Source organism: Hylobates moloch, unplaced genomic scaffold (genome assembly GCF_009828535.3).
Source record: "Hylobates moloch isolate HMO894 unplaced genomic scaffold, HMol_V3 SCAFFOLD_21, whole genome shotgun sequence".
Lineage (NCBI taxonomy): Eukaryota > Metazoa > Chordata > Mammalia > Primates > Hylobatidae > Hylobates > Hylobates moloch.
Window position 1 is genome coordinate 35,968,193 of NW_026652296.1, and position 13,421 is coordinate 35,981,613.

At 43.5% G+C, this 13,421-nt stretch overlaps 2 protein-coding genes across 3 annotated transcripts in view; one reads left to right on the top strand and one right to left on the bottom strand.

The window, feature by feature from the left end:
- The window catches only part of ABHD12 (abhydrolase domain containing 12, lysophospholipase), an 88,678-nt gene that overhangs the window by 23,912 nt on the left and 51,345 nt on the right, over window positions 1–13,421 (top strand). The gene's annotated exons all lie outside the window — the stretch shown is intronic.
- On the bottom strand, window positions 7,433–12,394 carry LOC116461259 (histone acetyltransferase KAT2B-like). The gene is given in 5 exon segments (XM_032754032.2): window positions 7,433–7,478; window positions 9,849–10,262; window positions 10,264–11,541; window positions 11,543–12,287; window positions 12,290–12,394. Coding segments are annotated over 5 exon segments (2,550 nt in total). The 5' UTR covers window positions 12,357–12,394.

Here is a 13,421-nt window from a genome sequence, read left to right on the forward strand (position 1 = left end):
CTCTGTCTCAAAAAACAAAACAAAAAAACACACATAGAATGTTTATCAAGAAAATCATTAAACTTTACTGAGAGACATAAAATAATATTTAAGTGGAAAGATACAGTTTGTTTTTAGATGAGAACATATAATGAAAAGATATTGTTCCTTTTTCAAATAGATTTCATGCAGTTCTGGCTGGGATTGGTCAGCCTCAGTTTCCTATTTTAGAGAGGTCAGAGTGCAGGGGCCTGAGTGAGTCTGGCAACATGGGGATTCTGTGGTTGCAGACGGCAAGCTTCAGTGTGCACCAGGGACTGGAGGTTCAGCAGCCGCATAGCGTGGGGTTGCAGGGGCGGTGGGCCCTGTATCTTTTGCTGCTAAGCTCACCTTGGCCTGCCTCCAGCTTCCAGCTCTCTGAGAGTTGCAGAAGATGGCTGGGGGTTCTCCACAGTTTTCTAAACTTTAACATACTTCTGCTTTTAGTGTATCTGGCCTTTGTAGTCCAAACCTTCTATGGTTTACCCTCTGCAGTCTCTTGATGAATTGGGGCAGTGGCCCCACTCTGTTCAGTGAGGTAGAAGCCCAGAGGGGTTTTTCCAATTGTCCCCCTGATTCTGGCCTCCACCTGATCTTCCCGCCACGGGTACCTGGTGCTGTTGGTTCATATGCCTTGTCTTCCCCCGTGCTGGTTTCGGACTTTTCTGGATCTGTCACCTTAATTCCTGTGCTTCTGTTTTCCAGCTTCTAACGTGGTATTGGTGTCTCTCCTCTCATTCTTGACCACTATGGTTTTATGTCCTTTTAAAATTTTACTGTCATTTTAATGGCATTTTAAGAGGAAATAGTTAAATCTACCATCTTTAGCCTCAAACATAAAACTGTAACGTGTAGCCAAGCGTGGTGGCTCACACCTGTAATCCCAGCACTTTTTGAGGCCAAGGCGGGTAGATCACGAGGTCAGGAGTTCAAGACCAGCCTGGCCAATATGGTGAAACCCTGTCTCTACTAAAAATACAAAAATTAGCCGGGCATGGTGGTGCATGCCTGTAATCCCAGCTACTTGGGAGGCTGAGGCAGGAGAATTGCATGAACCTGGGAGGTGGAAGTTGCAGTGAGCTGAGATCGCGCCACTGCACTCCAGGCTGGGTGACAGAGTGAGACTCCATCTCAAAAAAAAAAAAGTAACGTGTTCAAGGTGGCATTTTAAACACAGGGAAGAATTGCTTGGGTTGGGTAACTATTTAGAGATACAGAAATTTAGAACCCTACGTCCCACTATATACCAAAATAAATTCCAGAGAGACTGAATATAAAATGTAAAGCCCTAAAATAAAAAGAATACTTACCCACTCTCAAGGACAGAGGAGAACATCAAGAAACCATAAAGAAGAAGATGAATAGAGTAGAAATACATAAAAATTTAAAATGCTCCTTAATTAAAAAAAATCCTAAACAAAATAGAGACAAATGATAGAGGGAAATATTTTTAACGTACACTTATATAGTGTCAGACAAAGATTTAGCATCCTTAATATAAAAAGTTTTTGGCCAGCCACAGTGGCTCACACCTATAATCCCAGCACTTTTCGGAGGCTGAGGTGGGAGGATCACTTGAGGCCAGGAGTTCGAGACCAGTCTGGCCAACATGGTGAAACCCTGTCTCTACTAAAAATAAAAAAACTCACCAGGCATGGTGGTACATGCTTGTAGTCACAGCTACTTGGGAGGCTATGGCATGAGAATTGCTTGAACCTGGGAGATGGAGGTTGCAGTGAGCCGAGATCGCACCACTGCACTCCAGTCTGGGCGACGGAGCAAAACTCTTTCCCCGCTTACCCCTACCTAGACAAAGTTATTATACATCAATAATGAGAAGATAATATGAGATATTTTGTCATTAACCACAATGATTAGAGCAGCATGTTATTTTGATTTTTAAAAATGTATAGAAGAAACAGTGAAATAGAAATGGTATATGCAATTTTTTGTTTTATACAAAGGAGGCATCATTAATGCATGCTAGGGTAATTGTATACTTGTTTGGGAGAAAATAGTTTTGTCATCTCATATATGCTAAAATAATTCCAGATTAACAGTAACTGTTGTTAACATTTCGGTTATAACTTTTCACACTGTGCATACACCTGTATTTTTGCATTTTTACATATGGTTTTATGAGCTCTAAAACCACTATATTCTGGATTTTCATCCAGGTCTTCACATAGAGATGGCATTGCTTTGAATGACTACATAGCACCTACTTATCCCATTGATGCCAGCCTCCCTTGGCACTGGTGTGGCACAGTGCTGTCTGACCCTGAAAGGTGTTCTGGAGGGTGGCTGATGTGGACAAGGGGTCCAAGTTCATGTGTGCCCGGAGTGCCACCCTATGCACTCTGCACAGGTCTGCATAGGTCTCCTGCCACCTCCTAGCCTGAGGCCTATGGATGTGGAGTTTGTACCTTTGTGGCCTCTTCTGGGTACTCACTGTGTTTTGACATATACTGAGGAGGGTGTGCAGGTGATGGTGCTAGTTTGCTTGTACAGAAGCAAAGAAAGAGGGATAAAATGCAGACCAGTGAGGAAACAGGCAGTAATGTTAGGAGGCCTTCACAAACGTCACTGTTACCCATGAGGATAGACCAACAGTTGGTGGAATGGTAGCTGGAAGAAACTCCTCCCTGCAGCATATCATGAATTCAGGGAAATTTTAGAAGAATAGTCACTGACTTTGCCAGTAAAGATATCTTATATTATGTGCACCCAGCATCCTTGTGATAAATGGGCTCATCGTTTATTTAATCAGCTTCCCATTAATGGACAATTGGCTTCTTCCTAGTTCTTGCTATTATTAGCAACTTTCATATGTCTAACTTTTGTTCCTTTGTTAAAAGTGTCCAGTTATTTAGGGTAATTTGAGATTTGATGGGTCAAAGAGTATGAATATTTAAAATTTTGAAACTGTTACCAAGGTGACTTACAACATGATTAGGAAGTTTTGCCTTCCTACCAAGAGAGTCTCAGTGCCCATTTCCCCCACCCCTGCCATCATTAGATGGTATTATTATTATTACAGTTTTTGAGACAGGGTCTCACTCTGTCACCCAGGCTGGAGTGCAGTGGCATGGTCTTGGCTCACTGCAGTCTCGACCTCCCAGGCTCAAACAATCCTCCCACCTCAGCTTCTTGAGTAACTGGAACTACAAGCATGTGTCACGACACCCAGCTAATTTTTGTATTTTTTGTAGAGGTAGGGTCTTGCCATGTTGTCCAGGCTGGTCTCGAACTTGTGGGCTCCAGTGATCCTCCTGCCTTGTCCTTCCAAAGTACTGGATTACAGGTGTGAGCCACTGCACCTGGCCATTAGGTGACATTATTATGAATGTCAGTTGATGAGTGAGATTGAAATTTGTGTGATGTTTGCCTTTCATATATATATTGCATAATATTTATATCACTTGAATCTTAAATCTTTTATAAATTCTTACTTTCCCTTGAACATATTTTGAATGGTCCAAGTTGTGTTTAAGAAACTCATCTTATCCTACAGAACCAATTTTTCTACCTAATGAGAAAGTGGTTCACGACAGAAACTGCAGACCTCATTCATTAGCTTCATCCCACCAATATTTCTTGAGCATCCAAATTCTGGGCACTGGTGATAGAGCATCGACAACAAGAGCTACGCTACTTATTCTTGGGGAGAGATTCTGTCCATCATGTTAGAGATAAATGTTTCGTTGCAGACAGAAGGGAAAGGAGTGAGTCTGATACAACATGAGAGCCTGATTAGGCTGGATGGCCAGGGGACTTTGGAGAATAGCAGTGAAGCATATGTCTGGAGGAGGCAGAAGATTTGGGGCCCCTGTGAGAGACTGAAAGGCGCTGGAGAGTCGGGTTGGGTGAGCAAGTGCTAGAGAGGGGGCAGCAGCGTGGGGCACAAGGTCCTGGACCAGTTTTAGAGGCCCTTGGCAGGATTAGGGGGGCATTGACCCCAGACATAGTCTCTGGGGTTTGGGAAGGAAATATCAGGCCTTCTAGTTATATTTCCCCAACCTCTGAGGAGACCTATTTAGTTCAGTTTACTGTGTCTTTCTTTGTTCATATGTAGAGAGCAGAGTCTTGTTATATTGCCCAGGCTGGTCTTGAGCTCCTGGCCCAGGTAGTTCTTCTACTTTGGCCTCCCAAGGTGCTGGGATTACAGGTGCGTGCACTGTGCGGCCTCAGTGTGCTGCTCACTGCCCAGTCCTCATTCGAGATGCCTGCCTTGCTAAGCATTTCCCTTCCTGCCTCATTCATATGCACAGCAGCCCATTAGGGCAGATTCCATCACAGTCAGAGGCTCTGGAGACCCCTCTCCTACCACTCTGCCACCTGCCACTCTGCCACAGTGCTCCGCAGGGCTTTTAAAGTCCTCAGACTGAGGGCCCAGTGCTCTCTTCCTCCCCCGTCAAAGGAACCAGGGCAGGTTGTTCAAACACTTACCCTGGATAGTAGGAGGAAAAGGGAATCACTGTCAAACTGGCAGAGGGAACGCTGGCACCTCTACCACACTCCCTGCCCCGCTGCTGTTCAGCAAGGCCCTGAAGGCCCACACGTCCCAGTCCTGCAATCTAAGGGATGTCCACAGAGGGACCCGCACCCCGCAAGGAAAGTATGCAAGAGCAGCGCATGGGAAAGCCATCTGCCACCTCTGAAAGCAGACAGGTGGCCATCTGCCTGGCTGAGCTGATAGAAAAGGCTCTTGCAGGCACCGAGTATTTATTGATATGTGGCAACCTAAGGAGCCCTATGCCCCCGTGGGAAGCAAAACCTCTGCAGTCTCAGGTGCGAGAGTGGAGACCTAGAGGAGCTACCAAGAATGCCTGACCCTGGATGTGTTTTTTACCTTGCAGTTTTACAGATGCTGTTTGATGGGAAGGCTCTACATAGCACACTTAGGGTATGCCCTTCGTCACCACCAAGCACAGAAGCTGCATCAATAGAAACAGGCTTCATCAACGCACATGATCTTGTGGGCTCCCCTGGTTGTTAGATTGGCTTTTGTTCTCTCAGGAAAGGACTCTTATCTGTCCATCAGTACCTCCTATTATTGGCCCAGTTTCACAGCTCAAAGCATGCAAAAGGAAGTCAGCCTCCTGAAACATAAATGACAACTTTTTTTTTTTTTTGAGACGGAGTCTCGCTCTGTCACCCAGCCTGGAGTGCAGTGGCACGATCTCGGCTCACTGCAAGCTCCGCCTCCCGGGTTCACGCCATTCTCCTGCCTCAGCCTCTCCGAGTAGCTGGGACTACAGGCGCCCACCACGACGCCCGGCTAATTTTTTGTATTTTTAGTAGAGACAGGGTTTCACCGTGGTCTCGATCTCTTGACCTCGTGATCCGCCCACCTCGGCCTCCCAAAGTGCTGGGATTACAAGCCTGAGCCACCGTGCCCGGCCTAATGACAACTTTTATTTGGTGGCATGCAGTGAAACTTTTGTTTTCTTAAAAAATACCCTTTATGGGCTGGGCGCAGTGGCTCATGCCTGTAATCCCAGCACTTTGGGAGGCCGAGGCCGGCGGATCACGAGATCAGGAGATCGAGACCATCCTGGCCAACATGGTGAAACCCCGTCTCTACTAAAAATACAAAAATTAGCTGGGCGTGGTGGTGGGCACCTGTAATCCCAGCTACTTGGGAGACTGAGGCAGGAGAATGGCTTGAACCCGGGAGGCGGAGGTTGCAGTGAGCTGAGATCGTGCCACTGCCCTCCAGCCTGGTGACAGAGCAAGACTCTGTCTCAAAAAAACACCCAAAAAACCCTTTATACTTTGTCAAATGCAGTATGGGAAATTAAAGTACAAAACAACAAAAAACCACCCTTTAAATTTGCCCAAAGAAAATGTTTTACTCTTTTAGCAGGAAATGGTAAAAACAAAAAGGGGGAAGTGGCAACGGAAAGCTTTCTAGATTGAGTTCAGGGACACAGCATTTCTCCTTAAGCATGATGAGCTCAGCTTCATTTTTTTTCTGTATTGCCCATAAAACTGGGGACAGGGTCTGTTTTTTAAAATCTTTGTTTTCTGCATATTTCTCTTTGATAGGCAGCAGCAGGGAATGGAAGTGCCCTTCTTGTAGTCTTGAGGGGCTGCATTAAGTGTCGTCCAGGATGGAAAACGTCAGGTGTGTACATGCATGATGTGGCACCAGTGAATCCAGTGGTGCCCGGAACACCCCACTGTAGCTTAGCAGGAATGTGCTGCATTATTTGAGAGTGGGGGCCCTCTGGGGTGATTGTACCTTTACTTTTCCCGTTTCCTGATCCAAATACAAAATCATTGACAGCTCAGACCTCTTAGGAAATAATGTCTTTGTTGTTCAAAGTAGTCTAATTATGCTTGAGTGTCTGTTCAGAAAGCACAGAAAGAGAAGAAAGAGAAAGCAAAGTCAGGTAAGAGAAGGGATAGATGTGATTGGGGTAGGTTTCTAATTCTGAGCTGCTGGAGGGAGGCCAAACACTGTCATTCTAACAAAATACGACAGTCAAAAGCTGAGGAAACCAGACAAGTTAATTTTTTTTCTAAAATAATTATTTTTTTTCTAATTATAACAATTCTATCTTAGATAGGATTTTATTGCACTTAATAGTTTGGCTTGTCAGATTTCTTCTGGTGTCACTGTCTTTCACCATCCATTTGGGATCCTGTGGTTGTGTAAATGGTGAACCAAGAGGGTCCTCATCATGGCCATCAGGAAAGATGGAAAGATGGGCTGTGTCCAGTTCCAATGGACAGTGCATCTTGTACACAAGCCTCAGCTTTTCATCTGTAACACATGGCTTATGTACAGCCTTTTAGACTATGAGGCATGAATAGCAAACAGTGGCAATCGATGCTGAAAAACCAGAATGTTTAAAAACTGGGCCATAAAAATGTAGAACGTATTCTGTCACCAAAGCTGGGGTCAGTGGGGCGACTGCCTTCCTGCCCCCCAATTCTCCCCAGACCTTCCTGCCTGCCTGTTTCCTGCCTCCAGGACAGTATGCACCCTGTGTCCATCTTCTGCCCCTACACCTGTGAACTGGCACCACAGGTGGGAACAGCCCTTCAGGCCAGATTCTGGTTATTGGTTTTTGCTTTACTGCCAAATATGATCTAGTGCTACATTCAACTTAGTTGATTTATTGAGGCTAGAAATTCCTACCCATTTGTTTATTCACTTAGGAATTTGGTTTAGGTCTTGAAATAAGAACCTCCCAGTCCTTAAAGATTAAAGGCTTTATTTGGCCGCTCCAGGATGGCTTCCTTTGTCTCCAAATTCCCATTCCCCTTGGGTTTATACAAAGACCACTGCAAAGGAGAGTCCAGCATCCTCAGTATCCTGACCAGCCTGTTCCAAATGTCAGCAGCAGGGGAGACCTTGAGACACTGAAGTGCAGGTGGTGGCACGTTAGTGATCACGCAGCAGTCATTCTTTGATGAGCAGAAACCATGGCCTGACGTTGAGTTTGGTTCTGCAGAGGACAGAAGGAAAGGCCAGGAAGGTGAAGTGAGCAGTGTGTCCCAAGGTGTGCAGACAGCCATCGGCCCAGGCAGGCTATGGTCTCTAGGCCCAAGACAAATTTGATTTGTCTATGCCTCGGGTGCTTGCTTATTTCCTGGACCTTGGAAGGATCACAGCGACTCTCCCCTAAGAGCCAAGGGTCTGCCTACTGGGGGTAGAAACTAACATTCTCAGTCCTGCTCTACAGTGGACCCAGCAGCAGCCCAGCCTGTACAGAATACGGCTGGGTCAGGCTTAGATTCAGCTGTGTTTTTCCCTTTGGGGCCTTTATCTGTGTGCCCTCCTGAGTGCTGCATAAATAACCATATTCCCAAACACATGTTTTGAGAGCGTTGTCTTTTGGAATAGTTAGAGGGCAATGCTGCATATTCTGCTTAAATATTTACATATTCTGCTTATAAATTTGCTTATTCTTTAAATTTTTTCTTTGAGTTATTTACTTTCATTTATAGATACTTGTCCACACTTTGGGAATTAACTTTTTTTTTTTCTCTTTAAAATATAATTTAAAACTATTTTGTACCAGTACAATATATTAATTTTACAAATGTAAAATTTTATCAGCTGTTAAAGCATTTGCAAAAGCCACACATTCTACTTCAGCTTTATTGCACAATATCTATAAGAAAATATTAATTTTTAAATTAGAAAACATAAAAATGCTTTCAATATAGAAGAGACAATCTGATTTTAAAGACAATAATCTATAAGAATGTCTACTCAGAAAATAACAAACTTTCACAGCATACCAGCTGGACAGATGCTTCGGCAGATCCGGTACAAAGCACTGTTTAAAACCAGTCCAAGATACTTAATCCAAACTGTATCATGATTCTTCATTAGAAATCTAGACACCACTCATGGTGGTTTCTTATACTTTAAAAAATTGAGGCATTTTCAGTGTGAGCATTCTGAATATCTCTTACATATCAAAAACAATACTTCCAACTAAATGGCCGTTTGCAGGGCTCTTTTTCCTTCATGCAGACTATCACTGGCAACTGTTTTTAATGACTATTCATGACCATTTTATTTATGCTGATAGAAAACATCAAGTTAAATACACTTTTAAAACTTTGTCCTTTACAAAAATCAGTTTATAAATTTGTATCATAAAAATTAGTGTTGAGAGCATCAAGATGGCCTTCATTTATATGGTTGTATATTAGTTGGTTTTCCCAGAGTTGGGCTGGCAGATGTCTCACTTTTCTATGTAGTGTAATCAGGAAATAAATCCAAGCACTAAACTGGAATCCCAAGACAGATTAATAAGGTTGCATGATGGATTTTAGGGGGTTATGACCCTGGACCCATATACTAATATGGGTGTTAAAATACTGACAGCAAACCCTGTTGGGAATTTAATTTACCTCAGACAATAAACATAGTCTGGAGAGACAAAAAGGAAAATGTTCATTTACATATTATCAGTGTGGTTGTGTATCATAGAAAAGAAAAAGACCCTTTGTTAGAATGAGCATTCACCAGATTGATACATATATAGACCACACATCTTTTTCCTGTTAAAGCATGTTGATTCAATCTCATGTGTTTTCAAGCTTATGCCTTTGTGGGCAGGGAAATTATCTTTTGGAACTTATGGCCTGCGTAAGCAAAGTCAAATATGATATTACACATTTGTGTAGAGACAATAATTACTAAAATAGTGGTTATGTACTAACAAGTTTGTTGTAGGTAGACAGAATTATCAAAAACCTAGATGCTTATTTAAAAAGTTTGCATTATTTAGGATTTCTTCCTTAGGAACCAAAGCAGTCGCTTTCCTGGAACTGCATTTTTCAGAACTGCTCAAAGCACCTCATCTAGATGAGCGTTTTAAAAAATATATATAAAAAGCCTATAAAAAGACTTCAAACATCACATATTTCACCTCTTACAGGCTTTTTAAAAATCATGTATCCCTTCCTTAAAGTCCTTCAGAATAAAATAAAAATAAACTCTCACATTCCATTAGAAAAAAATGGAAACATTCATTCACGGTCTGAAAATTTTACGGATTTCCCCAAATTTTGCTACTACGTGCAATTTCCTTACACACAGGTTTTGAGGAAACCCCTAATCATCTATCATGAAATAGCTAATGGACATGCCATAGAAAATTTACCTTAATAGTAGTAAATAGATTAAAATCTATTCCATAAAATAAAAATGTCCTATGACTTCAATTTAAATACATATCTGAAAAGCTAAAAGGAGGTTTTTTGTTTTTCAAAAGTGCTAATTATTACCTTTACAAGTCTCTTCAATACATCATGTACAATTCTTTGTAAAAAAAACTAAACCACCTTGCTTTAGGCACACTGCTTGATGAGTTTCTAAGAAGCAGAGGGGAAAAAAATCGCTTGTCAATACAGCTTCCTTGATTTTACTGAAGAAGAATTTCTCCAGGATATTGGCACATTTGTAGTATTCACTCTCAGGGGGGTTGTACTCTTTGCAATTGGTAAAGACTCGCTGTAAGTCTGCCATGAATAATTTCTTAGACACGTAGTACCTATTCTTGAGGCGTTCACTCATGGTTTTCAGATCCATGGGGAACCTTATAACTTCATAATATCCTGGAGCTTCTGTTCTCTTCACAGGTTCCATGAAGGGCCAAGCGCTTTGATGGCTCTTCACCTGCTGGAGGAGGCTCTTGAGCGTGCTGTAAAGCTGGTCAGGGTCTCTGGGCTCTTTACTTTTCTCTTTTCCGCTCGGTTTCCAGCCTGTCTCTAATTCCAGGAATGCTTTCTATAGGAATCTGTCGAACTCCATCTTTAAAACATGAAAGTCCAGGGTAAACTTTTCAAATCTGTGCCTGTTTTCTTTCAATCAGCTTTTTAATTATCTCCTTCTGCTTTTTAATGATGACAGAAAATTCTGTGTACGGGATCCATGGATTTAGCTCACATCCCATTAAAGTGGCTCCTTCATAATCCTTGATATAGCCAACATATTTGGTTTTAGGTATTTTAATTTCTTTGGAGAAACCCTATTTCTTAAAGTATCCAATTGCATATTCATCTGCATATGTGAGGAAGTTCAGGATGTCATGCTTTATGTGATATTCTTTCAAATGATTCATCAGGTGTGTTCCATAGCCCTTGACTTGCTCGTTTGAGGTTACAGCACAGAAGACAATCTCTGTGAATCCTTGAGATGGGAACATACGGAAACAGATACCATCAATAACATGGCCATCTTTAATTAAAGCAAGGGTTTTGTGTTTCGGGTCAAAGACGAGCCGTGTGATGTATTCTTTCGGCATTCGGGGCACCTGGTGGGAGAAAACGTTCTGTAGGCCAACCAGCCACATCAGGATCTTCTTGTTTGGTTTCTGGTTGAGGGAATTGCCAACCACGTGAAATTCAGTTACACCCTTGCGCTCCTCCAACCTTGCCGCCTCATCCCTGGCTGAGTGTGCTGACAGAAAGTTGGTCTCTGGTCCAAGCATTGCTGCAGGGTCCGTGATGGTAGACATAATCTCGTTGATTAATTCCATCGGAATATCCCCCATAACTCGGGGTTTCTTGGCCTCCTCTAGAACATGAGAATCAGTCATTTTCCTCTTTTCTCCTGGGTTTGCCTCAAGTCCAGAAGAGGCTTTGCAGGCAGGACTGCTGCTCCCTGCATTTGGCTGCTCAAGGGAAGATGAGGTTGAATTGTATGAAATTGTCCCAGCCACAGGAGGTGGATTGATAACTGTTTGGATGCCTAGCTGGCTGGTTCTGGAAGAGGCTGAGAGAAAATCCTGATCCTAGATGGGAGAATTTTGACTATAAACTTCTTCTTCTAGCATGGACAGAAATTTTGGGAAGTGAGTGAGGATTAGAGTTCGTTTTTCAAGAGGCAGTTTATCTTTTTCCTGTCTTTCTTGTTCCAGGAGTTGTCGCCTCATAACAGTGAAGACCGAGCGAAGCAATGTTCTCCCAAACACCTGTGTGGTTTCGTACCGAGGTAGACTGTCGCAGAACTGTGGCATGTTGCAGTAACACAGCCACCTTGTGTAGTTCTTTGTATCCAGAAATATCATCATTGGGAGATCGCAGTCTTCGTTGAGATGGTGCCTCCAGATGCCAATAGTTGATGCGGTTTAGGAACATTTTTGCCAACTCAACTATTGTTTGCCTTTCTTTTGCTGGCAGGTGACTAAATTTGTACTGTACAAGGTTATTCACACCCTGTTCAATGCTAGGTTTTTCAAATGGGGGTTTCTTTTCCAAAGAGCCTTCAACCACAGGTTTTCCTCTTTGTAAAACAGACTTTCTCAAGAGCTTAAATAGATAGAAATAAACTTGTTTGGTATCTGCATCTTCTTCCTTGTGGACACAGGTAAAGAGATATTCCACATCCAATACTATTCCCAGGATTCTGTTCATTTCTTCCTCTGACACATTCTCCAGGAGGGAAACATGAGCAGCTAGGGCATGGCTACAACTCCGACAGGATTCTGTTAGACTGACAATTATTTGCTGCAGATCGGCTCTGGAGGGAGTGGGTGAGGGGTTAGGGTTTTTCCAGCCATTACATTTACAAGACTCCTCGGCCTTGCAGGCGGAGTACACTCCGAGTTTCTCCAGTTTCTTGGCCTGCGGAGCGGAGCGTAGTTGCGCTTTCTTCACTGCGATTCGGGCCGAGCCACCGCCTCCCGGTCCTTCGGCCGTGCCCGCTGCAGCCACTGCCGTCGCCGGACTGCAGGCGCCCGAGCCCGCGGCAGCAGCGGCGCAGGGGGAGCCCTGCGGGGACGCGAGCGGCAGCGCCCCGGGCCGGCCCCTGCCCTGGCTTCTGCTCCGCAGCTGCCCGGCGCAGCCCCGCCAGCCTCGGACATGCGGCCCCGGAGCACGGCAGGAGGCCGGGAATTAACTTTAAAGGTACATTAAACATGGCATGTTTGCCAGGAAAAAAAAAACAAAAACAAACCAAAAACACCTAAGTCTTGCCCTCAGCTCTAGAATTTGGAAAAAGCATTATATGAGATTTCTGATTTATTTTGTCTATTATTTTGGTATTACTTAGAGATTCAATTTTTAAACTAGCTAATTTTCATTTACAGATTCTTTATATGTGTCCTCCATAATTAGATGACAGAACTATAGTGGCGATAGAGCTGCTAATTTAAAATCACCAATTTTGGAGGCTCTGTTTATTTATAAAAATAGAGACAGGGTCTCACTCTGTTGCCCAGGCTTGAGTGCAGTGACGTGATCATAGCTCACTACAGACTCAGCCTTCAGAGTAGCTTGAGAGTATGGGTGCACACCACCACATCTCGTTAATTTTTTTTTTTTTTTTTTAATTAAGAGACCTGGTCTCACTATGTTGCGGAGGCTGGTCCTGAACTCCTGTCCTCAAGCTATTCTCTTGCTTTGGCCTCCCAAAGTGCTGGAATTATAGGCATCAGCTACCATGCCTGGCCTGTATGTATTTTAATTGGAATTCATTTTAATTTTGAGAAATCTTTTTGATAGATATGTACAATAAGTAGATACCCTTTTCAAGAACACTGTCCTGAGCTTCAGAGATACAGATAGTCACTTAATTAGCAGTCCCTTCATTTAGCCTATCACTTTAATAAACAAATGTGGTTGTGCCAGGGGTGGTGACTCATGCCTGTAATCCCAGCACTTTAGGAGGCCGAGGTGGGTGGATCACCTGAGGTCAGGAGTTCCAGACCAGCCTGGCCAACATGGTGAAACCCTGTCTCTACTAAAAAAAATACAAAAATTAGCCAGGTGTGGTGGCATGTGCCTGTAGTCCCAGCTACTTGGGAGGCTGAGGCAGGAGAATCGCTTGAATCCAGGAGGCGGGGGTTGCAGTGAGCTGGGATCCTGCCACTGTACTCCAGCCTGGGCAACAGAGTGCGACTCTGTCTCAAAAATAATATAAAAGATCA